The sequence below is a fragment of the Typopeltis vanoorti genome, chromosome 10, assembly GCF_054136105.1.
Source record: "Typopeltis vanoorti isolate ZY-2024b chromosome 10, IOZ_Tvanoo_1.0, whole genome shotgun sequence".
In the NCBI taxonomy this organism is placed as follows: Eukaryota; Metazoa; Arthropoda; class Arachnida; order Uropygi; family Thelyphonidae; genus Typopeltis; species Typopeltis vanoorti.
Genome location: NC_143558.1, coordinates 78,169,250 through 78,192,976, shown reverse-complemented (window position 1 = coordinate 78,192,976; position 23,727 = coordinate 78,169,250). Strand labels below are relative to the sequence as shown.

Genomic DNA, 23,727 nt, shown 5'->3' with positions numbered 1-23,727 from the left:
TAAATAAAAACTGAAGTTTTATGAGATGCGATAATAAGAAATACTCGTTTCTCTGTTTGTGTGTGTGTGTGTGTGTGTGTGTGTCTCTCTCTCTGTAAAGTTTAGATGAATATTGCGATCAAGGTAGATGTAAAGCCTTTACCACCTCGCTTTACTCATCGCAAAACGCCTACCATGATATTATCGGAATGCTAGCACAAGCTACGCTATAAAGCCTTGCGTGCTGAGTTGACAGAGCGGGGACCAGATGAAGGGCAAGGCCACACGCGCTCTTGACGTCATTCTGAGGTCATTGAGACGCACGATGACTAGTAGTGTTGTCCATGGAGCCTAGAATTGCGCACGTCAGAAGCCGACTGATTGTCAGTTTACCTGAGAGAATCTAGCAAGCGGTTTACAACTATGCCATTTAAGGTGAGTGAGTATTAATTCAATGTTATTCAGAAAAGACTTTTTATCGGTTGTTAGGGGCTGAAATACTGAAATTGTATGCTGTTATGAAAAGATGTACGGTAATATTTAGGCATCATCATCACCATCTTGACTTTAGCTGCAATTATAAATCAAAAGAAGAAGTCGACAAAATGATTGGCTTGTTTATTGTGTATATATTCAATTCCATCAAAGCAGATAAATAGACTTGGATCCCGACTCTCTCTCTCTCTCTCTCTCTCTCTCTCTCTCTCTACCCAAATGTTGGGATTACCATGCACTGTGGAGACTGGATAGTTATCTCTAAAAGTCTGTTCCCATATTTTCACTTTGCGAATATCAAACAGTCAGTTCATTTCTTTACGGCATGCTTCGTGTTTACTAAATTAGTCCCTAAAATTAATATTTTAATAATTAAAAAATAATAAACGGTGGGTTATATGGAGCAGAGTGCTCTGCCGCGATGAGTCTTAGGACTTCTTGGATGTGTCACGTAATAATAATATAGAGTAACTAAAAATTGAAACGTCGAAACTAAACGGATAGTATATTTAATAATTAATAATATAAACAGACAAAAATGAACGAGACTTTAATATTGGAACTTTAAAAAATATATTTTACAGTTCATCATAGTTACTTGTCATTTATATGAATACACTGATACACTATCCACTAACTACTAACATAAAATAAACATGAGGGACACGTAACCACTACGACATAAGAATAGTCCTCTTCAAATATATAACACTTGGTCCATACTTATGTGAATACCTGCTGAAGGTACATAATTATCATGCATAGTTGGGTTTCCTATAATCTTCCAAGAAATAGTTTCTGAATTCACATAAATTAATAATGAACGGTAAACATTTGATTGAAAAAATAAAAAATAAATGGTTGAGTTCTGCTCAGTGTTTTAACTACGCACTTTGTGAAGCAGTTTTTATTAAAGCAGTCGGTTATGAAACAATTAATGCAAACGCAGTATACTTTGAAAATATGCCTTTTTTATTTCGGAAGAAATCACACGCCTAATTTCTTTATTACTTCTCAATAATGCAAGATACAATTTCGAAATAAAACGGCAAATGGGCTTAGCAGATTCTACCTCCTAGTAGATGAGTTTGTAACTGCAGTCGTGTCATCCAGCAATCAGTCCATAAATTTCATCAGTTTTATATTTTTAAATAATGAAATGAAAAACAGATAATTTATATTATAAATTATTTATAAAATTAATAAGTGTATTAAATGTATTAAAACGATTACATTTATTAATGCTTATTGCTGGCATGTTTCTTTTCAGAATTTCTTCATTTTATTTATATTAATGTAGTTTGGTATTTAGGTTCTCTATTAAGATTTATCCCATCATTTCCATGCTGGATTTAATCTTTGAATAGTGGCAAAATTAACAAAATAAAATTGCCTGGAGTACAAATATTAAAATTAGTTCATAAATGCATTTAAACGTTTGACATTCACTTGTCAAATTTTTACCAAAGTAACAATATTTCATACAGTTTTTTTTATTATTTTATTTTTTATTAGCATAGATCTAAATCTGTCAAAGACGTTACGATAGTTCTAGAGAATACAAGGGAAATATCAACCATCAAAAACCACACACACACACACACACACACATACACACAAAAGCTATGTTTTAACAAAACAATTAGAAAAATGCCCCCTTCATTTCTCCCTACAATTAGACCGTTTTTAAAAGGTTTTAAAATGATAATAATTTTGCCATGGGTGGAATTTATAGTTAGGACTGCAATTAAAAGTTAGTCTTTTTCGATTGAATTTTAATAGCAAAATTGTATCTTTCAGAATATGAGCCATAAACGCTCTATATTTAATCGTTGTGATAGTAAATGTCACTATATAGAAAAATATTGTTTTGATTATGAAACATTAACTTTTTATTATTGTCTGCCGTCACTTCCTTATTTGCTACTCTTAATGCTATAGATAGGCTAGCTGCAAGGTTACAACTTCGCTAGTGAAAATTAACTGCGTTGAAATGCATTGGCCCACACTACAGTTGTATCATAACCAGGGCGGCTCGTGCATAGACACTGCGGAACTGCAGCACGCCCAAATTATTCTCGATGTATAAATGTATTTATTAATTTATTTATATTTGCTTGTAATATTTAATTTTATCATCAAGAATCCTATACAATTCTCTTATTTTGTATAAAAAATAATAAAAATCCATCTTGTAACACTTAGGAGGGCGAAGGACGCTAACAGCACTGTGTTTACCACAGTGTGATATTGCTAGTATTTGCTACGCGCGCAAGCATATGCACGTCATAGTAAGATGCGAGCTATTAGCGTAATGCGGCACTGTCCGTCGCGCAGTTCCACTGTTGTTACTCCGTCTCTTTAAATATTTGGACATTACAATTAAAGACATAACATTTGTTATAGTTTTTATTTTAGAACATTATTGGGGTTATGATAATGGATTTTATTTTTAAGTAATTTTGAACTATATTAAACTGTATAATTTTATCAATAATAAACAATATTTTTCATGTTTAATTTTCTTTTTAATTTTTACCATAATTTTGATATTTTATCCAAACACGTATGCACTGTACTTACAGTGAGTATGTATATTTCGAAAGTTGCAGCACCCCCACGATTTCAAGCCACGAGCCGCCACTGATCATAACAGCACTGCAATCTTCACTGAACTTCCGATAAAGTTTGTTTTTCTGGGGCGAGCATTCGAAATGTTCTGTAGAATTGTTGCACTGGAATCTAAACAAATCTTTATAAAGATATTGGAACCTAAACTGTCTTCGTAGTAGTGTACCGTTGGAATAATTCCCCAGTGGGAGAATTATTCCAACGGTGCGTCATTAAGAAGATAGGTCAGCTAACTGAATGTAATGATGATGTTTTAGCTTCCTCTTAGTGACGAAGTTGCCATACGGGTCCCGGATGCCAGTGGACCCGTATGGCAACGGTTCTGGTACAGAAGAAAGCCCGTTACAGGTTCGATTCTACTCATCCATTAGAAAAGATTTTTTAGGTTTTTCTTTTTCAGTCGGTTCACGTCGGTCGATATCTGGTACAGACAAGTAGGACTTCTCCTCCAGAAACCGGGATGTTTAATCATATTCAGAAAGAATATATGTATATTTATATATAAAATCGTAGAACGCACACTATCGAAAGATGGTAGAAACTGTCTGTTGTACTTTGTCTAGATTTCTCTAAAATCATCGATTTCACTGGGCTCTGCTATGAGTGGCAACCAGCTAAATGAGCTACACAAACCCCCCTTTGAAATGAAGATATATCACCTTATGGTTTAAAGGCAACAGTTCACAATACTGACTCATTTGTGCAGTATTTAGCTTAACCTTTGAAGTAATGCTACGGTTTCATACACACTCGGGTGTATATGAAATTCTCTTTCTCGTCAACGAATATGTCGCAAACTTTAAAATAAAATACTTACTGATATCAGATTACTGTTAAAGTAACTCACTGTAGCAAAATTTTTACCCGTGAAGCTAACACCAGCTGAATTACTTCATCTTATAGAAGATATTAATATTACCATATCGTATATTCTGATGTTTTTTTTTTTTTTCTGAGATGAGGATTGAGAAAAATGGCGGCTCGCGTATTAGTGACGCGTTTTGATCAGTGCGATAGTTTTGAATGATATTTATAGAGGTAAGCGTTCTTCATTTTCTGAAGAAAAATTTATTTTGTGAAATATTTGCTACTGATGCTGGTAGATCGATTTGATCTACGGGATATTTATATATAGAGGTAAGCGTTCTTCATTTTGTGAAATATTTGCTACTTATGCTGGTAGATCGATTTGATCTACGGGATATTTACATTGGGCTCTAGGACCCATTTCTCAAACTTTATTCTAATAGAGTTGTTGCCTTCTATCAGTCATGACAAAACCTCTCATTGAAAGCATATTCGAAGAAGTTTACAGAGAATTCCTAAGATTAGGAAAACTATTGAGCGACAACTGGCCAGGGAAAGTAAAGCTGTTAGATACATTCCCCCCCCCCCCCCTACAGCAGTCACAGAAGATAGGATGGATAATTTTAATGAAGGAAGTATGTTGACTGAACCAGAATCAAGTCACTTCACGAATATAGAGAATGCTGCATCTCTGGATAATACTCCGTAGTTTTTGGAAACCAACACAGAATTCCAAACAGTCAAAAAGGAAAGGAAAATCTCCTCTACTGCAGATACACCCAAAACAGCGGAGATAGAACCAGATAATGTAATTAAAGAACGGGTACCCCCAGTCGTCCTAAGGGCCAAGGAGCACTGGACGTCCGTTGCATCCACACTGAAATCTTCAGATATCACCTTCATTAAAGCCACAAACACAGAAGAAGGGATTCGCATACAACCTAAAACATCATCAGACTACAGAAAAATGACCAAACTTCTAGACAACAACAATATGCCATACCACACTATTGCACTCAACAGTGAGAAAAATTTAAAAGTAGTGTTAAGGGGAGTAACTGAAACATTACAAATAGAAGACCTCACTGCAGACCTCCAACTTAAGGGATTTAGCCCAATTAAAGTCAGCCGAATGCGGAGAGCTGATAAAACACCCTATCCCCTAATTCTAGTGGAAATAAGTAAAGATCAAAAACATATATACAATCTCCAAACCATCTGTGATCTAGTCATAAAAGTTGAGGCATTGAAACATAAATCAACTACAACCCAGTGCCATAGATGCCAGAAGATTGGGCATGCACAACGATGCTGCAATGCTGAATTTCGTTGCGTGAAATGTGGTGGCAAACATGCATCAAATGAATGCCATAAACCTCGTACACTTCCAGCAAAGTGTGCAAACTGCGGAGGATCACACCCTGCAAACTATAGGGGCTGTATAGCATTTCCCCCAAACCAAAAATTACAACTCAAAACCAGTAAACCTCTTCAAGAACAAGCGTCTTCCCATCAAACCATAGTCTCCACAACGGATGGAAGATCGTATGCTGAAGTTACAAGATCAACCTTCCAAAAAGACCCAAAACCAAAGCAGTCACAGCAAACCAACAAACCTATCCTACTGAACATAACAAGCCACTTAGGTGAAATGCTTGCTGAACTCCAACAAACCAACCCAACTCAAGAAGCCAAAGATATCATCTTAAGGCATACACAATCACTCTTTATGGAAATTCTTAATGGATAAGTCTAAAAGAAAACCGAAATCGTTACAAATTGTTTCATGGAATGCAAATGGTTTACTATCAAATTACAGGAGCTGCAGGAGTTTGCAGCAGAAACTCAAGCAGACATCATCCTCATAAATGAAACACATCTTCGTCCAAGTGACAAAATCAGAATCAATGGTTATAGCACTTACCGTACAGACAGATGCTTTGCTAGAGGTGGAGGCACTGCCATCTTTGTGAAAAGAAACATAAAACATAATTCAATAGCAGAACCCCAAACAGAACACATGGAAACTACAGGAATAGAAATACATATGGAAAATACAAGCAGCATTACGATATATGCAGCCTACAACCCCCCAAATAAAAAACTCCTTGAATCTGACTTAGAGGTGATTCTAAATACAGGCAGAGCATTGATTATAGCAGGAGATCTTAATGCCAAACACTCAGTCTGGAACAGCAGAAACTCAAATATTAATGGAAGAATACTCAACTCTTACACCACTTCAAGAAATATAACAGTAATAGGACCCACTGAACCCACACATTATGGAGCTACTGGACGTCCTGATGTACTAGATATAGCTATATTAAAAAACATAGCACACAGCTATCAGATACAAGCAATCAACGACTTAAGTTCTGATCATAACCCCATCATATTACAACTAGACACCATACAAGATTTAACAGAAAACACCACCACATTTATAAATTGGAAACAACTTCCCTCAGCCTTCCAGGAAAACCTTGGTCCAATACCGCATATAACATCTGCTGAAGATGTAGAAAAAGCAGTGAAGACTCTTGAAAAACAACTGCTGACAGCTATAACACAGGTAACAAATATAACCAAATGTACACCATCAAATAAACTTCCACAGGATATAAAACGTCTTATCCAAGAGAAAAACAGATTAAGAAGACAATATCAGAGAACAATGGACCCAGCGGATAAACAAGCAGTCAATAGAGCAACAAACCAGGTTCGATATGCCCTAAAGGACCACCGTAACCAACTCTGGAATAACAAAATTCTCCAATTAAACACAGAGGATCAATCAATATGGAAAATGATGAAATCACTCCGTTCAAAGCGTTTTACATTTCCTCCAATCCAAGGTGAATCTAATGTTGTCTACAACGACGAGGAAAAAGCTGAAGCATTTGCTGACAGTTTAGAAAAACAATGCAGCCCCAATTATATCAATACAGATATAAATTTCATAAGTAAAATTCACATCCAAGTGCGTAAAATAACTTAAAATGCCTCAATTCAATCCAATAACAAATCCGTGTCACCAACAGAAGTATATGAGATTTTAAGAAAACTAAATAACAAAAAGGCTCCGGGTCCAGATGGAATAACAAACAAGGTACTCAAGTTACTTCCTCGCAAAGGGGTTATGCATCTAGTAGCCATCATTAATGTCATCCTCCGGCTAAGTTATTTCCCACAACGATGGAAAATTGCCGACGTTTTCCTAATTCCCAAACCTGGTAAAAATACACAGTTTCCTGAAAATTACAGACTAATCAGCCTTCTTTCATGCATAGGTAAGATAGCCGAACGTGCTATTCTCACACGGGTTCAAGAGGCAACAGATATCAACCATATAATTCAAGATGAACAATTCGGCTTTAGGAAATATCACTCTACAACGCTACAAATTTACAGAGTTATCGAACATATAACCCAAGGGTATGAATGGCACCAACACACTGGCGCAGTTTTTCTAGACATCACTCAGGCATTTGATAGAGTGTGGCATCATGGACTAATTTTTAAACTACACGAAGTTGGTATTCCATTGCCACTAGTGCTACTTATCAAATCATATCTACACAACAGAAAATTTTAAATACAACTCAACGGTATCAGATCCACACAGAGGAGAATCACGGCCGGAGTACCTCAAGGCTCTCTACTATCTCCCCTACTCTTCTCCATATACATGGAAGATCTCCCCAAACTGTCTCCAGCTATCACCGCTCTGTATGCCGACGACATAATCATTATAGCCAGATCCCCCCGTCCACACCTGGCCACAATCAAGCTGCAGAGAGCAGTCAATGAATTGGAGGATTGGTACACCAAGTGGCGTATCGCAATTAATCCAAACAAAAGCTCTGCAGTACTTTTCACCAGACGCAAAGCAGAACCGAATACAAGCATACAAATGTTTGGTAAAATCATTCCTTGGCGCAATTCTACCAAATATCTGGGAATTCATCTTGATAGACGTCTAAACTTCAAGTCACATATGGATAGTGTTGCCACTAAGGCAAGTCAGACTATAGCACAGCTATATCCACTTTTGAACAGGAACAGCTTCCTAAGCATAAGCAACAAAATCCTCCTTTTCAAATCGGTAATCAGACCGCAACTAACTTATGCCTCTCCAACCTGGGATCACACGACTAAAAGCAACATCAACAGACTTCAGATAATACAGAATAAATGCCTAAGAATGGCATTTAATGCCCCATGGTTCATCAGAAACATCCAGTTACACCAAGAAGCCAATCTTCCAGATATTAAGACCTACATGACAAGCATTGCAGAGAAATTCTTCACAATCATGGATAATCACCCAAATCAGCTAGTTCGACAGGCAGCGGACTACAAGCCCTAAGATCATTTCAAACATAAAAAACCGAAATCCTCCATCGCAAGAGAAAGCTGATTCAGCCTCAATGCTCACATGAGCGGGTAAATTACCCACAATAATCTCATCACCCACAATCTAAAATCCAGATGAAGGGATAAAGAGTCAAGGATAAAGAGTCCATCAACCAATCAAGTTCAAAATTCAAAGTATATTCTGATAAAATACAGATTACATCTGTATACATCTTGTTCCTTTTACATATGATGTTTTTTATTTATTTTTTTACATTATTCATTTATTTATTTATTTTTGAACCCACCGAGCACCAAACTTCATCCATCTATATTTAGCTATGATCTTATCATAGCGAAGTATATAGATTTATATTTCATTATGATAAGATCACAGGGATTTGTCTGGTCCCAAAGCTTTGAAAATTTGACTTATATCACGAGAACCTTCGACATGCTACCACCAAATTTTGCATACTTCTCTATTTCTTACAGAAATAGAGAGTGGGCTATGTTTGGAGTAAACTTTTTGAATGCCATGGGTAGCTTAACAGTTTAAAGTGATTTATAGCTTATATCACGAAAGCAGTTTCTTGTAGATGTGTGTGTTATTTCATTTTTATTTTTCTTTCTTTCCTTCTTTCTTGAACGTTTATTTTTTTAATCTATAAAAAATATGAGGATGAAAAATCGATGTTGCAGGAGCATCCGTAGCTCAGCTGGTTCTGACAATGTCTTTGGTTGGAAAGACCTAGGTTCAAATTTCGTTTAGGACGCGAAGGAACTTCACCAGGGCTTTTCAACTGAAGGTGAGTTAGCCGGTCTCATATAGGAAAGTAGCTGGACTTTTTAGAATTAGAATTAGAATTAGAAATCTAACCACTAAATAGGTTTCAAAAAAGGCAAGTCTTATGTTCGTGACAGACTATTGTGCCTAACATGCAAGAGAAAATGAGGATGAGAAGTGATGTTTTTTTTTTTTATATGGCAACGTTTTTGTCGTTCTTCGCATTTTTGTATAACTTGCTAAATTGCAAATTCCTACTAAGACGGGTCGCTGTAGATAAATGTTGAGTTTACTTATCTAGTCAATGTTCATAATATGGCTGTTTTATTTTTTTCATTTATCTGTATAGAAAAATGTAAGATAAATGTTTGCTACTGACATACATGTGCACTGCATTCATAACACGTATTGGTTACGTTCATTAGATGGACTTCATGACAAAATATTAATGTTATATTCTTCATATTTTATTACTGTTATTTAAAACATTCTTATTTAAATATTTAAGAAAATGAAAAATTCACACAAAGAGCTGAATAATTATCATTGATAGAGTTTAATACTTTAGATCACCGTTGTTTTAATTGCGCATTTTGGTATATGATTATTGTCTAATGATGTATGTTATGTTATGTTACGTTCTTTCCCCCCAGTAATATAGTCTGATGATATAGTATTTTTTGCCATTAATTCTAGTAATAGTAAAGAAATAAATTATCGAAAGTGGCCAAGCATGCGAACTGGTCGGTTATCTCTCTCCCCGTTACAATCCATCCTCCATTTTTGTCCAGTTGCGCGGAAATTGTCGATGGAAGCCTATCAACAATTTGCCCATCCAATATAGATACCTTTGTAAAAACATACGGAAGTTAATTTGAAGCTTTCTCATTACTTTTATTTTTATTCTTATTCTTATTAATTGTGGGATACTTTTTAATATGGTTCCCACCAATGGAAGGTGGTACAACTGCTGTACATTAGAACAGTGGATGGGGTAAATGGATTAGATATGCGATGTGCCTCTCCATATCCACTTAACAAGAGTCATGGAACTAACTTGATAAACATATAAATAGATAGGATAACTAGTTAATGACAAGTTTTATTATAACAATGTTTGGGGCCAAAATTCTCCCTGCTTTAATTGCAGTTTTAAGATGAATATTATCGTTCAGTCATTTTTATTTGACAACAGGTATGATGCCAACAGAACAAACCATGTCAAATTTGAAGCAATACGCCCCCCCCAAAAAAAATTACGACAGTTTGAAAATACGGACAATGCGCAAAATTTTTATTATTATCATTCTTTCTTCTCCTCAAATTTTTCAAGTTGCATCGTTCCGCCGATTTCGACTAAATTTCGAACATAGTCGTTTTCTTACGACAGAATCCCTGAGAAATTTAGCATAAACTGAAAAATTATGGACCGCTGGAGAAGACACATTTCGAGGTTGAATCGCTCAACTGATTTCAACAAAGTTTGGAATATAGGTGTTTCATACGTTGCTTAAGATCTGAAAAATTCAGTCGAATCGGACTAAAATGAAGGGTAGAAAGTGTGTGTGTGTGGGGGGGGGGGGAATTGCTTCTTCCGCATTATAATAAATTTAGTTTAATCCTTTATCCAAGTGTGAGTAAACAAAGTTTGCGCCTGAAAGTATCTTCAGGACTGGGGTAAGGTGGTACAACACCGGGCAACTCGTTGCAAAGGTGAAGCAAGCTAACATCGCTCCTATCTTAGTATCTCTAATGCAAAACACATCTCCTTGCGGATATGTATAATGTTATGCATTAAGGGAGGGGCCACTACCCAGACTAGTTTCGACCTTTATTGAGGTCTCTTCAGTGGGGATACCAGCCCAAGTGGAGATACCAGGCAGAAGCATTAGCAAGGTCATCTCTACCTATAGGAGTTGCCAAACGGTGTGCCACCTTTTTATTAAATTACTCTGGATTTAGAGAAAGATGTTGAAAGTTTATTTTTCAAATGATTAGACTATAATAAATTTAGTTTAATCCTTTATCCAAGTGTGAGCAAACAATTAAATTACTCTGGATTTAGAGAAAGATGTTGAAAGTTTATTTTCCATTCTTCCGCAGACACCTCTAAACGACAAGTCGCATTTTTTCGACCAATTTTGGAATATACTGGCTTCCATCGACAATTTTACCCACACAACTGAACAAAAATAGAGGGTGAGTTGAAAAAGACATACAGAGAGAGCATGAAGAAAACAATGCTACAGATAACCGACGAGTTCTTTGACCAATTTCGATAATTTATTTCTCGATTGATATATCTACTGATTTATCCTTATATTAAAAATAATGTCACTAGAGTAGCCATTTCGAAATGCAACTTTCTTCTTCTTCAATTCACTTTTTTTTAAATATATGGAATGTTTTTTATGAGATAAAAATACGAAAGCTAATACGATAGAAAGACGTGCCATGGTCTGATGTTAACTTTTCATTTTGGAACGTGATATTTTAACGGTATTTTGTAGCCTTTACACTGGTATTTTCTTTTATTAAACTTTTAAAATAATCCTTAGATTATTTTAAAACTTATTAAACTCGTGGTAAAGGTGGATTGGGTTATTCCACCTTCACCACGAGTTTCCCCGGTCCAGAAAATATTTCAGGAGCAAATTTTGTTATGTCACTTCGAGTCCCCAATAAGCGGTGAGATGGTCTCACATCGAGCGATGAAGTTCATCGCTCACCTAAAGATAATCACAATCATCCGTGCTCCTGGCAGGATTCGAATCCTCGACTTTCTGGTTACAGAGTGGATACATTAACCACTCGATACAAAATTAATAACGGAAAAAACTCACGTACAAAGATTATTTAATAGTATAATTTTCGCCTGTGTGTCACAGGCATCTTCAGTACATTAAGCTCAAATTAAACAATAATTGACAATTCCAAAAAGCGCCACCTAAGTAGCTAAAGATAACTAAAAAGGTCAATAACTTTCCTAAAAATAAAAAAAAATAAAAATAAATTAAAATAAAAAAAATAAAATAAAAAAACAATACTAAAAAAATCAATACAATAAAAAGTTAGGAAAGATTAGCTGATTTGTAAAGTACTATCTCCCATAAAAGGGAGACGTAAGCCGTCGGATCTGTTTAAGTTAGGAGAATGAAGTAGAATTTCACGTTTCTTTATAAAGGCGTTCCATGAGAAACTGACTTTTGTGAAGAACTCTTGTCTTTCTCCAATGAACTCTGTGTCTAGTGAAGATGGCATGTTCTGCAAGTCCAGACTTTTCAGGTTTAAAGTATTCAATATAAGATCTGCCTCTATTTGGCTAGAAGAACACCAATCTTAAAAGACACCAAGCATTTTATAAACTTGGTTTTAATCCTTTGTCCCCAGTAAAAACTTTCTACAACTTTCTCTCATCCTGAGATTGTTATTTAATAAGGTCAAAGCACCTTGTGGCAACTTGTATAGGTAATATTTATAAGTTATTCATTACTTCAACCTTGGCATCTCAGGGTCCAGCTCCCATTGATGAGACCTCAATAAAGGTCGAAGCAGGTCTGGGTAGTGGCCCTTCCCTTAATGCATAGCATCATATATGTCCGCAAGGAGATGTGCTTTGCATTATGGAAGATACTTTCTTTAGTATGTTATGATACTAAGGAAAGTATCTCCCATATATTTATATATATATATTTATATATTTATATTTTTTATATAAATGTATATATATATATATTTATATATATTATTTATATATTTATATTATTTTTTATATTATTATTAGGAGTAAAATAACCAAGTTTATTTATAAAATTACTTGGTAACCCTAATATACATTATTCCCAAGGTAAAAAAACTTTTTTACATATATATATATACAGGTTGTCTACAAATGTTTGCCATGATTATAATATATTATAACTCTTCAGTAGATACTTGAAATGGAGCACAAAGTTAGCCTTCAATGCATAGCATAGAGAAAAAAAAAAGTCAATGAACGACTTCAACATATGCACCGCCGGTAAAAACGTAAAATATCCAGGCGGTAATCAATAACACGCCACACATTCTCCAACATTTGTTGTGTGACTCCTTCAACTGCATTTCTTATGCGCTGTCGCAAGGTCACAAGGTCTGGAACTGGTGCTGCATAAACAAGATCCTTAACATACCCCCAAAGGAAAAAAGTCTAGGGGTGTAATGTCCGGTCTCGATTAAGACGATTGCGAACATCAGGAGACCAATGAGGGAAGGGGGGGGGGCTCCGTCCTGTTGAAAGATAACATTTGGTTGCATCTCCTGTAGCTGGGGAATGGCATAACTATTGAGCATGTCTAAGTACACATTTCTATTAATTTCTTTTTCAAGAAAGAAGAAAGTGCCAATCACTCGATCATGCATTAGTCCACACCACATTGAGTTTTGGACTAGCTCGAATGTGTTCTCTTATGGCATGTGGGTTTCTAGATCCCCAGATCCTTACATTGTGTCTGTTGACTAATGCATTCACGTGAAATGTTGCCTCATGAGATAAACAAACACGCTGCAAAAAAAAAATCATTATCCTCATCGATGTGGTTCAAAATGAGGTTAGCAAATTCTTCTCGCCTTGGAGATCATCTGGCTTTATTTCCTGGACAATTTGGACTTTGTACGCAAACAATTTCAAACGTTTGCATACCACTTTGTGGACTGTACTCCTTGCCATTTGAAGTTCTAGTGAAGCTCTTCTAATTGACTTCTGCGGTGACCGGGTGAAGGCAATTTGAACTGCCTCCACTCTCTCCTCGGAAACCGATGGTCTGCCACTGCTTGTACCCTTATGTACTGAACCTGTTTCTAAAAACTTTGTCTTCCATAACTTAATGAGTTTGACATCAGGTGGGTTCTTTTCATACTGTGCCCTAAACATTCGCTGCACTATAACTAGAGATTTTGTTTCTGCTAGCCACAGAACACATTGGGCTTTTTCCTGTACTGAAGCCATTTTTAAAGAAAATCAGCAGCAGCGCTCCTGGTGGCAAAAGCAATATACTGAAGATACCAGTATGGAAACTTTATGAGTGCCCAAATTTACCTGCAAGAAAATTTATTCAGTTCAGAAAGAGAATTAGAAATAGGTGGATAATAATGTGATATTCTATGAGCGGCAGCATGGTTTTGTGAACAATAGGTCATGTCTTAGTAATCTATCTATATATATATAAAGGTATTATATTTGTAATCTTACTTTTGTTGTTTTCTATTATTACTTATATTGCATTGCTGCTACATTACATTTGTATTATCACTTGTACTACTTCTTCAGTTTAATAAATTTCAACCTCCCATTAATATATATATATATATAATCATATAAAGTACATTTGTTTTAATACTGTAGTTGGTCTAATGGTTAGATAATCCAGAAACCTTGCTCCAGAACTCCAATTAGCAGTGTAGTGGTGTAATACCGGGCAATGAAATTCATCTCCCACCAGAAGACATTCACAAACATCTGTGCCCAGGATAGGATTCGAACAAGCAGCCTGTTAGAGCTGTTAGCCTGGAGAGCAAATGGGCTAATCATTCAGGAAAAAGGACCGGCAATATTATTATCACGTGACACCTCCAAGGAGTCAAAGGGCACGTCACGAGAGGGGGGGGGGACCACACAGCTCACCTCTTCCTTGCTACTTAATTCAAATTCACACAACGACACTACCACCATCAACGCCATCTACCGCCCATCAACAACAACACCAGTTTTTTTTTTTTTTTTTTTTTTTTTTGTAAATTGCATGTGTTCTCATGGCCGATTTGCTTTTACGCGGGATGAAAAACCCGAGTTTCCGGGGGGAAAAACACTGCTACTCCCATATGAGATTGTTGCAGGTAAACTTGGGCACTCATAAAGTTTCCATATTGATATCTTCAGTATACAGCTTTTGCCACCAGGAGCGCTGCTGATGATGATTTTCTTTAAAAATGGCTTCAGTACAGGAAAAAGTCCAATGTGTTCGGTGGCTAGCAGAACAAAATCTCCAGTTACAGTGCCAACGTTTGCGTACCACTTTGTGGTACGCAAACGTTTGAAATTGTTTCTGTACAAACTCCAAATTGTTCAGGAGATAAAGCCAGATGATCGTCCAAGGGGTGGAGAATTTGCTAACCTCATTTTGAACCGCATCGATGAGGATAATGATTTTTTGCAGCGTGTTTGTTTCTCTGATGAGGCAACATTTCACGTGAGTGGAGTAGTCAACAGACACAATGTAAGGATCTGGGGATCTGGAAATCCACATGACATAAGAGAACACATCCGAGCTAGTCCAAAACTCAATGTGTGGTGTGGACTAATGCATGATCGAGTGATGGGCCCTTTCTTCTTTCTTGAAAAAGAAATTAATGGAAAAAATGTGTACTTACACATGCTCAATAATTATGCCATTCCCCAGCTACAGGAGATGCAACCAAATGTTATCTTTCAACAGGACGAAGCCCCCCCCACCTCCCCTCATTGGTCTCGTGATGTTCGCAATCGTCTTAATCGAGAATTCCCGACTCGCTGGATTGGCAGAGATGGTCCAATTCCATGGTCTCCGAGGTCACCGGGCATTACACCCCTAGACGTGTTACCAGCAGTGCACATGTTGAAGTTGTTCATTGACGTTTTTTTTCTATATGTTATGCATTGAAGTCTAACTTTGTGTTCCATTTCAAGTATCCACTGAAGAGTTATGGAAGGATGCTGGAAGGAATGCACTGCCGTGACAGCAAAGGATAGGATCGACCAGCTAACGATTTTTAATAAAATCAAACTCGATATTTGTACGAAAAGTGGCTAAAAGTAAGACATTTTAGAATTTAGAGATATCGCCATATGCCATGCATAACAGCTTAAGCTTTAATGTCTATTTAGATTCGGCTGAATAGTGCAGCATTTATCACTAATCAATCGACATTAACATTTTAAATCTATAACGCGAAAGCATATGGTAGATCGGTTCTAATTTAATTATAAAAGCAAATTTATAATTTGCAGATTTATAATATAGAGAACTAGACAGACAAAGAGAGAATAAAAATATTATTTTTATATATATGTAAATTCTCCAATTACCTGAGTCATATATAAATTATTCTGCCCAAAATAAACAAGGTAGTCGCGTATAGTGGAAAGAAAAGTGGTTTGCTAATGGCCACAGACACTATCAGAAATATTGATGAGCTTGTAGCGGAAGCTGAAATATAAAGATAGACACTATATAATGAATTCTATGATGGATCTTTTATAAGAATCATTACTCACCATCATCTATCACAATATTAGTTATTAGCTGCGGTGGTACATATTCTACCCTGAGGCGGACATACAGGCTTAGTTCTGCGACCTCTCATACCGCGTATTATGATCGTATTATGACCAATTAGCATGTGATTTATGTTACTTAATGATAAATTATTTAACTAAACGCTAGGTATAAGAAAATCATATGCAGAAACACAATGTAATTTCTCGAATAGCTTTCAGTATATATACCTAATCGACATTTAATCTGTCTAATCATTTTTTTAAAATAACAAAATACTCCAAAACTATTCCACTATAGTATTTTACCAACCGTAGTATAATAATTGTTATATGGAAATTATCCGAGAATCATAAAGAAACCGAATTTGGCCCTAACTAAAAAACTACATAATCGAAAACTGCACTGTCACCTACGTCGGCAGTATAGTTTTCGAAAGTCACTGCTTGTTTAGTTGTAAAGGTGGGTTTCGAATATAAGTTCGCCCACCGATTAGAGGTCCCTCGACACTTCTGTGCATGTCAGAAAAAGGAGAATCCATTCCGATAATAGGGTAATCAATCTGTCTTCTGGGATGTGTCTGTTTATTATTAAAGGTCGAAAAATTTAGCTTTTCTTTTACGAACATTGTAGTTTTTAAAGTGTAACTATTTTGCTGGTATAACAGTTGGAAAAATGTACGTAGAGTATTAACAAAATTAAAAAAGTATAGCATAAAACAAAAATTTAACTAAGTTTATTTTTAAGAAAGTTTTCTATAAAATAAAAATAATTATACAGAAAAACAGAAATTTTTTCAAATGAACTTAGATAATCTAAACTTACAGTTGAGAGAACTGAGACACTTTAATGTCCTAAACCGATTAATTATTTATGACTTGTTGTGACTCTTTTAACAAACCCATGCAAAAAAAAAATGTTGGAAAAAAATACCATTGTCAAATCCTTTTAATCTTCAGAGTCATCTGAATGGGTGTCCGAATCGCCATCGCTTTCACTTAAACTGATCACAAAAGGTTCGCATAAATCTTCGATAATTCCGTCTCTGTCCCAATACATATTTTCCAATGAGGTGACATGAGAGCAATATTTTCCCCAGTTTTGAACTGTAATACTTTCAATCGCCTGTTCTGAAAGCTTAAAAAGTTTCGGCATGTCAATATCTCCAGTTACGTTGCGATGGCGAATGAAACTTTTCGCTTCTGCACAAACATACTCAATAGCATTGATATCGCAATGATATGGTGATAGCCTCAAAGCTAGAAATCCATGCTCTTTGAGCATCGTGTCGAATTTAAATAGTTTAGTTGTAGGCGAGTTTCTTTTGAACCAAATTAGGCAATTCAATTTTTCGCATATCTGGGGAATGAGAAATGTTATTTGCAGAGAGCCAATCCATAAGAACTTGCTTCTTATTAGACCAATCTGGAACTTTGTTTAATCGAATAGAGTGATATGAAGCTTTATCAATTATAACAACAGCATTTTTAGGAAGGTTTGGAATCAGTTTTTCTTCTGCCCACTTTTCGAAGATCGTAGAATTCATTTGCCTATGGTAATTGGCTTTGTATAGTAAGTTTGAATTCGGTAAAAAAAAAAAAAACATTTCTCCACCCGCACACAAAATTATTATGCGCCGCGAGGCATTTCCGGTTTGTAGCACTCCACATTCTTCTTTAGACTGCCAACATTTTCCATAAGTTAAATTACTATCAATCCAAGTTTCATCTAGATACACAATCGGTCTTTTCTCCTCCCTGAAACGTCGTATTGCTCTCAAATACTGCGTTCTAGATAAAACAATGTCAGTTCGCTCCATGATAAGTTTCCTTTTATTCTGGGACTTTTTAAAACAAAATCCGATTTCATGAAGTATTTTCCTTAAAGTTTCTCTTTTCCAAGGAAAATTAATTTTTTCTTTAAGCACAGGAATCAATTTCGGAACAGTTGACACTCTTTTCTCGACCACGTAAAATTCGTGAAAAGTTCTTATAACGTCCACATCAAAATCATTCAAAGCTACGGTATCGATGGTTTTCTTTACTCTGGCGCTTTTTTTAGGAGATTTAAATTTTGGCTTACCTTCACCTTTTGATTCCCCACGAATTCTTTTAACAGTCGACCCCGATACGCCCGCCATTGCACTTTCACGTTTTATGACTTGAGAAAGGGGAACAAGGAGACGTTCTTTTTCGCAGAATGTCAGCACATTATTCAATATTCTTTTGCAAGAGCTACTGAAACGTTTAGCAACAGAACTTGTTGACTGTACTGGATCCATCATACAAATTAATAATAAAAAAATTAATCATAAAAAAACTGAAACGTTTAACAACAGAACTTGTTGACCGTACTGGATCCATCATACAAATTAATAATAAAAAAAAATAATGCAAAAAAGCAACAACAAAAATCAAGCTAGTATATATACACTAGTATAGCGACAGACAAGAAAGCACGTGATTTCGCATATTGGCGACCAATTCGTACATCCTTCATTTCTTTCTCTCCTTCAGCATGAATCGACTATTCTTGGCAAAATGCCAAGGAGAGATCTACAAACGGTGGGCGAACTTTTTTTTTAATACCTGCAAGGTATTGATGTCTATAAGAAGTGTATATTTTTAAGCATAGTTCACTGAATTTATAGTTTGTCGTTATTCAAAAAAATTACAATAATAAAAGGTTAAATATTATATTTCATTAACACTATCCAGAAAGTGCGTCTATGTAAAAAGGGTTTCATTATGCAAGCTAAAACTGAATTAGGTACAAAAACTAATATCTGTCCATGAATACGAAATTTCATCATCATATACATTCACTTAGAACTGTTCTATTTTATGAATACAGGATAACAGTCTTCTTCCTTTTTAAACGCACACTACAAAAATAGATTTATCAACTTCACACGGGCGTTTGCAATCCGGTCGCTAATGTTTCAGTTTTTATTTTATTAATAATTTATTAGCAATATTAATATCGAATATGATATTCATGCAGAATGTAGCTGCTCAGTACCAAGTTAACAATGATAATCAGATTCTGAGAATGAAACACAGCAATACCTCAAGTTAAGTATGTTCAAACTTATGCAATTTGTGTGTGTGTGACTTTTTAGCAATTTCCGCGTTTATGCTTACGTGAGTTAGTTCTCTCTTCACAGAAGTTTGTGTTTATGCGAAAACCATTAGCGTTCTTTTAACTTCAGCCGTTTCTAGTCTGCTAATTTTCAGATTTAATATACCTATATTGTCGTTGACGGTCCCCCCCCCCTTTTTTTTTTCAAAGGAAAGAAAAGTAGTTATCTTAAAAGAAAAGTTTTCTGTTGATAAGAGCGCGGAATTAAAAACGAAGGATATAATATAAATGAGTGGACTTCAGTTGAAATTCACACTTTGTACTATCAGAAACAATGCTGAAAAGAATTTAAGCATCGTATAAAAGTGCCACGCGTAATTTCAAAAGCGGCTTGAATTTTTATTTATTCGACCTGCGATTATGGAAAAAAAAAATGGAAAGGATTCTAGCTTCATGAATTGAGCATCAAAAGAGTATTCCCGTAGAAACTCAAGTAATTCTAGAAGAAGCCGAATATGACCGGAGGATAAAACATTTAACTAGTGTTATAGTTCCAGACTTCCATAATGTAAGACTGACGGAAGAGGTCGGCGAAATTTAACAAGCATACTGAACGCCGTGAACCCAAACAAGTGTTTAACTTAGATGAAATTGATCTTTTTGTAGTGGCGGCCGGTGAAAATTTTAAGTGGGGGTGCTGCATATACAAAATAAAAAAATAATAATTCTTTTTTTCCTAATCAGTAAACAATTCATTAATAAATAAATTTACATATTGAGTAGAAAATTTTCAAAACAACCCGTAAAGTCACCTGCTTCCATACGAGATTCGAATTCAGGTCTATCCAACCAAAGGGCAGATTAAAACCTCTATAGCCCAGTTGTCTTTCGACGATCAAGCTACAGAGGCTCGGTTTTAATCCTCATCTCAAAAAATCGAACGAGAAACCCACGCTGTTGCAGACCATAATAAGAATGTTAGAGTTTAGAATCAAGAGAGGAGTACTGTTGTCTGCGGTACTCTCTCTCTCTCTCTCTCTCTCTCTCTCTCTCCTAAAATATCCTTGAAATTCCCAAGGTACTTTGAGATTACTATCAGTGAAAACCGGAATAATGGAGATTGGCTGTCTTCAAAAAAAGGTTTGTTAGAAGAAAAGGAGTTCCACCGACTCCCTTAGGGCTAAAGAGCCTTTAGAGAATTTCTTTATTTTTTACATTTAATAAGTCCTCTATTCATACCATTATCACTATAGAACAACAATTGAAATAAGAATATTCTACGCACAATAATGTCCATAGCGAAGACGAGATAATGGGGGGAAAGCTAAGCAATTTCTAAAAATTACACAACTGATTGGGTACCATACCACATAAAATGGGACAATCTTACTACCGGAAACAATGCAAAATTTCCATCGAACGCCTGAGAATAAAATCATCACTCTATCTGTTTCATTTTGATGCATAATTATTGAAGAAAAGACTGTTCGAAGTATCAGGAAGAAATGTTCATGAAGCAAGAAAGTCAAGAGCAGGGTCTTCATTTTTATGATGAACTCCTCTCAATCGTCCATGATGATAAATATTATTATGCCAAAGTCAGCGCGGTTAGCCTAGTGGCTATGCGCTTCGCAACCATATGCTTGAGAAAGGCGTGTCCTAAGTTCGATTCCCGTCGACGACGTGAGGAGCTTAAGGATCGTTCTTAGCGATAGCCAAGTTAGCCGGTCTTGGGCATGGACAGCGTGTCAGATCATCCTCCTTGTGTGTGTGAGAGAGAGAGAGAGAGAGAGAGAGAACGAGCGCATTCATAGGAAAGAGACTTTTTTCTTTTCCTCTTCTTTCGGTCAGGGTTGGTTAGTCTGTCTTTGGCAAGACGGAAGAGTTGTATCTACAAGAAAACCAAAGAAAAAACCGCCCACACAAATAATTTAATATGTACTATGTACACTGATAGCTCTGCTCAGTAGATGACAAAATAATGTCTCGTTAGATTACAGCAGATCCTTCCAAGTAGGAGGGGCTTAAAGGAAGATGAGTAAATGCAGCATTGCATAGATAAAAATGGACCAGGAAAACGAACTCCACTACATGATTTTGTTCGGTTTTAGCTTAAACGAATACACCAACATCGCACCATGGCCTCTTTCGAAACCAAATTCTACGGAACAGAGTAGTTAATCCTTATTATCGTAGTCTCTTGTGTGTGTGTGTGTGTGTGTGTGTGTGTGTGTGTGTGTGTGTGTGTGTGTGTGTGTGTGTGTGTGTGTGTGTGTGTGTGTGTGTGTGTGTGTGTGTGTGTGTGTGTGTGTGTGTGTGTGTGTGTGTGTGTGTGTGTGTGTGTGTGTGTGTGTGTGTGTGTGTGTGTGTGTGTGTGTGTGTGTGTGTGTGTGTGTGTGTGTAATGTGTGCATTCTTCTGGATGGTTTGCCTGTTTTACGGGATGAAAAACTCTTCCTCCTCAATATGAGGCCTACGAGTATATTCGACCCAGGTTTTTTCAACCAAAGGGTCGAAATCGACTGTGCTAAGGAGGCTCTCTCACCACATTATTATAACCCACAAACATTAATCAGAGATATAGCGACTTCTGATACGGCTACTGTAAATGAAAATTCAGAGCAATTATTTATATAATGTGGGAACCTGTTGCAGGGGAAAATAATATTGTGTAAGCGAATTAGGTAGCAGTAGAGCACTAATCCGTTTCCAGAAGTTTAGAAGGTTTTTGTTGCTTTCGTGGTTTAATGGATTATCACAACAGACAAAATAAGTATTGATTAAAAATGTTCCGTCTCCAGTTGAGCAAATTCCACAGTAGATCAATCACAATGTGATCATAAAGGCACTCACCAAACAATGATGCGAAATATTCAAACTAATAACCTAGCATTCTTAATGCATCCCCTAAATTCAGCAAGGGTGATAATTTTTGTTGTTGTTCTTGCCTTGTAATGGAGGATGTCAGTTTCTCCAACTCTTGGGCAATTTCTTATAGCTAAATTTACTTAAATTCCGAATATCTTGAAAAGCATAAGATGATTCCAAAACAGTCTTTCATTCTTGAAATAGCTTTGTTTCCGTACTTATTCATAAATATTTATTTTTGATAATCTGTATATCTCCCAAGATTCTGTAGATCTACCAAGTTGTCAAATAAGCTTGTACATTCTTAATCATGTAACAGATGGATTTGACCTGTTTCGAGAACAGATAACGAAGGATAGTTTAAATGTTGGCTTACAGATATCTGGTTTAGTATGTGTATTCATTGAATATGTTTTTGATGATTTCAGTATCTCCCCCCCCCCCATGCAAGGGAATATATTACTGTTATTTTAGTGTGGTCGAATGCTGGAGAGAGAGAGAGAGAGCACAAACAAATTAGTAAAATAGGAATATAAAAATAATGTATAATGTATATATAAATATACATAACGAAACATTACGATTTTTTTCTGCGCAATTTTATCTGTCCGTGACATTGCTGCACGTCTCAGTATAACGAAATCCACCATTCTTTATGTGACTTGATGGTGCAGAAAAACGTTGTAGGAGGTCACCGACACTCACTGACCGAGATCGATCAACTTTGTCTCGGAATGTTCAAGCCCTCCCAGCATGTAATTAGCCATGGATCTCGCAGTCAACGTGGGAAATGATGCAGGGATATCTCTAGCACTAGAACCGCAGAGAGTTGCATACCTTAGGTTACCATGACAGAGCTGCTGTGAACCAGTCACATATTACCCCCCACCCCCCAATAACGACGTTTGGACTAGTGTCTTTCACACCATCCTGAACTATATATGATTGGAAAAGGATTCTGTGAGCAACGAACTATGCTTCCAAATTTCAAAATGATGGTCGTGTTTGGATCTGGAGATTACCCAGGGAACTGTTCCGGCAGATTGCATCATTCCAACTGTTAAGTTCGTTGGAGGATCGGTAATGGCATTAGGGCATTGGTTGGGGCTTAGTTCCATTGGTGGATGTGCCCAAAACCACGACGTCTAATGTTCTAATTTGTCTAATGGTTACCTGGACATTCCGGACAACTTCTGATGTGGAAGTACTTTGGCAGTGACTCCTTGTATGTTTCAGAAGGATAATGTTCCATGCTATACTGCACTGTACTGCATGTCCCAGACTGGTTTCCATAAAACAATGTTGAAGTGTTAGACTGGTTGGCTCAGAGTCCATACCTCAACCTCATCGAACATCTTTGGAAAAATTAGAATGCCGAATTCGATCCAGACCACATCGGCCATCATCAGCAATGGAGTAGCTCTGTGAG

General features: G+C 36.3%; 1 protein-coding gene across 2 annotated transcripts in view; it reads left to right on the top strand.

Moving 5' to 3' along the window:
* Positions 1-318: 318 nt before the first annotated feature.
* Positions 319-23,727, top strand: part of LOC150102530 (uncharacterized) — a 35,221-nt gene continuing 11,812 nt past the window's right edge. Inside the window, exon 1 of one of the 2 annotated variants that reach the window (XM_090399491.1) lies at positions 319-414. In XM_090399491.1, coding sequence (XP_090255617.1) covers positions 403-414 — 12 coding nt within the window. In that variant the 5' untranslated portion in view covers positions 319-402. Of the gene's footprint in view, positions 415-18,815; positions 18,915-23,727 lie in introns of those variants that run through there. The other variant, XM_090399490.1, reaches the window with a different exon arrangement.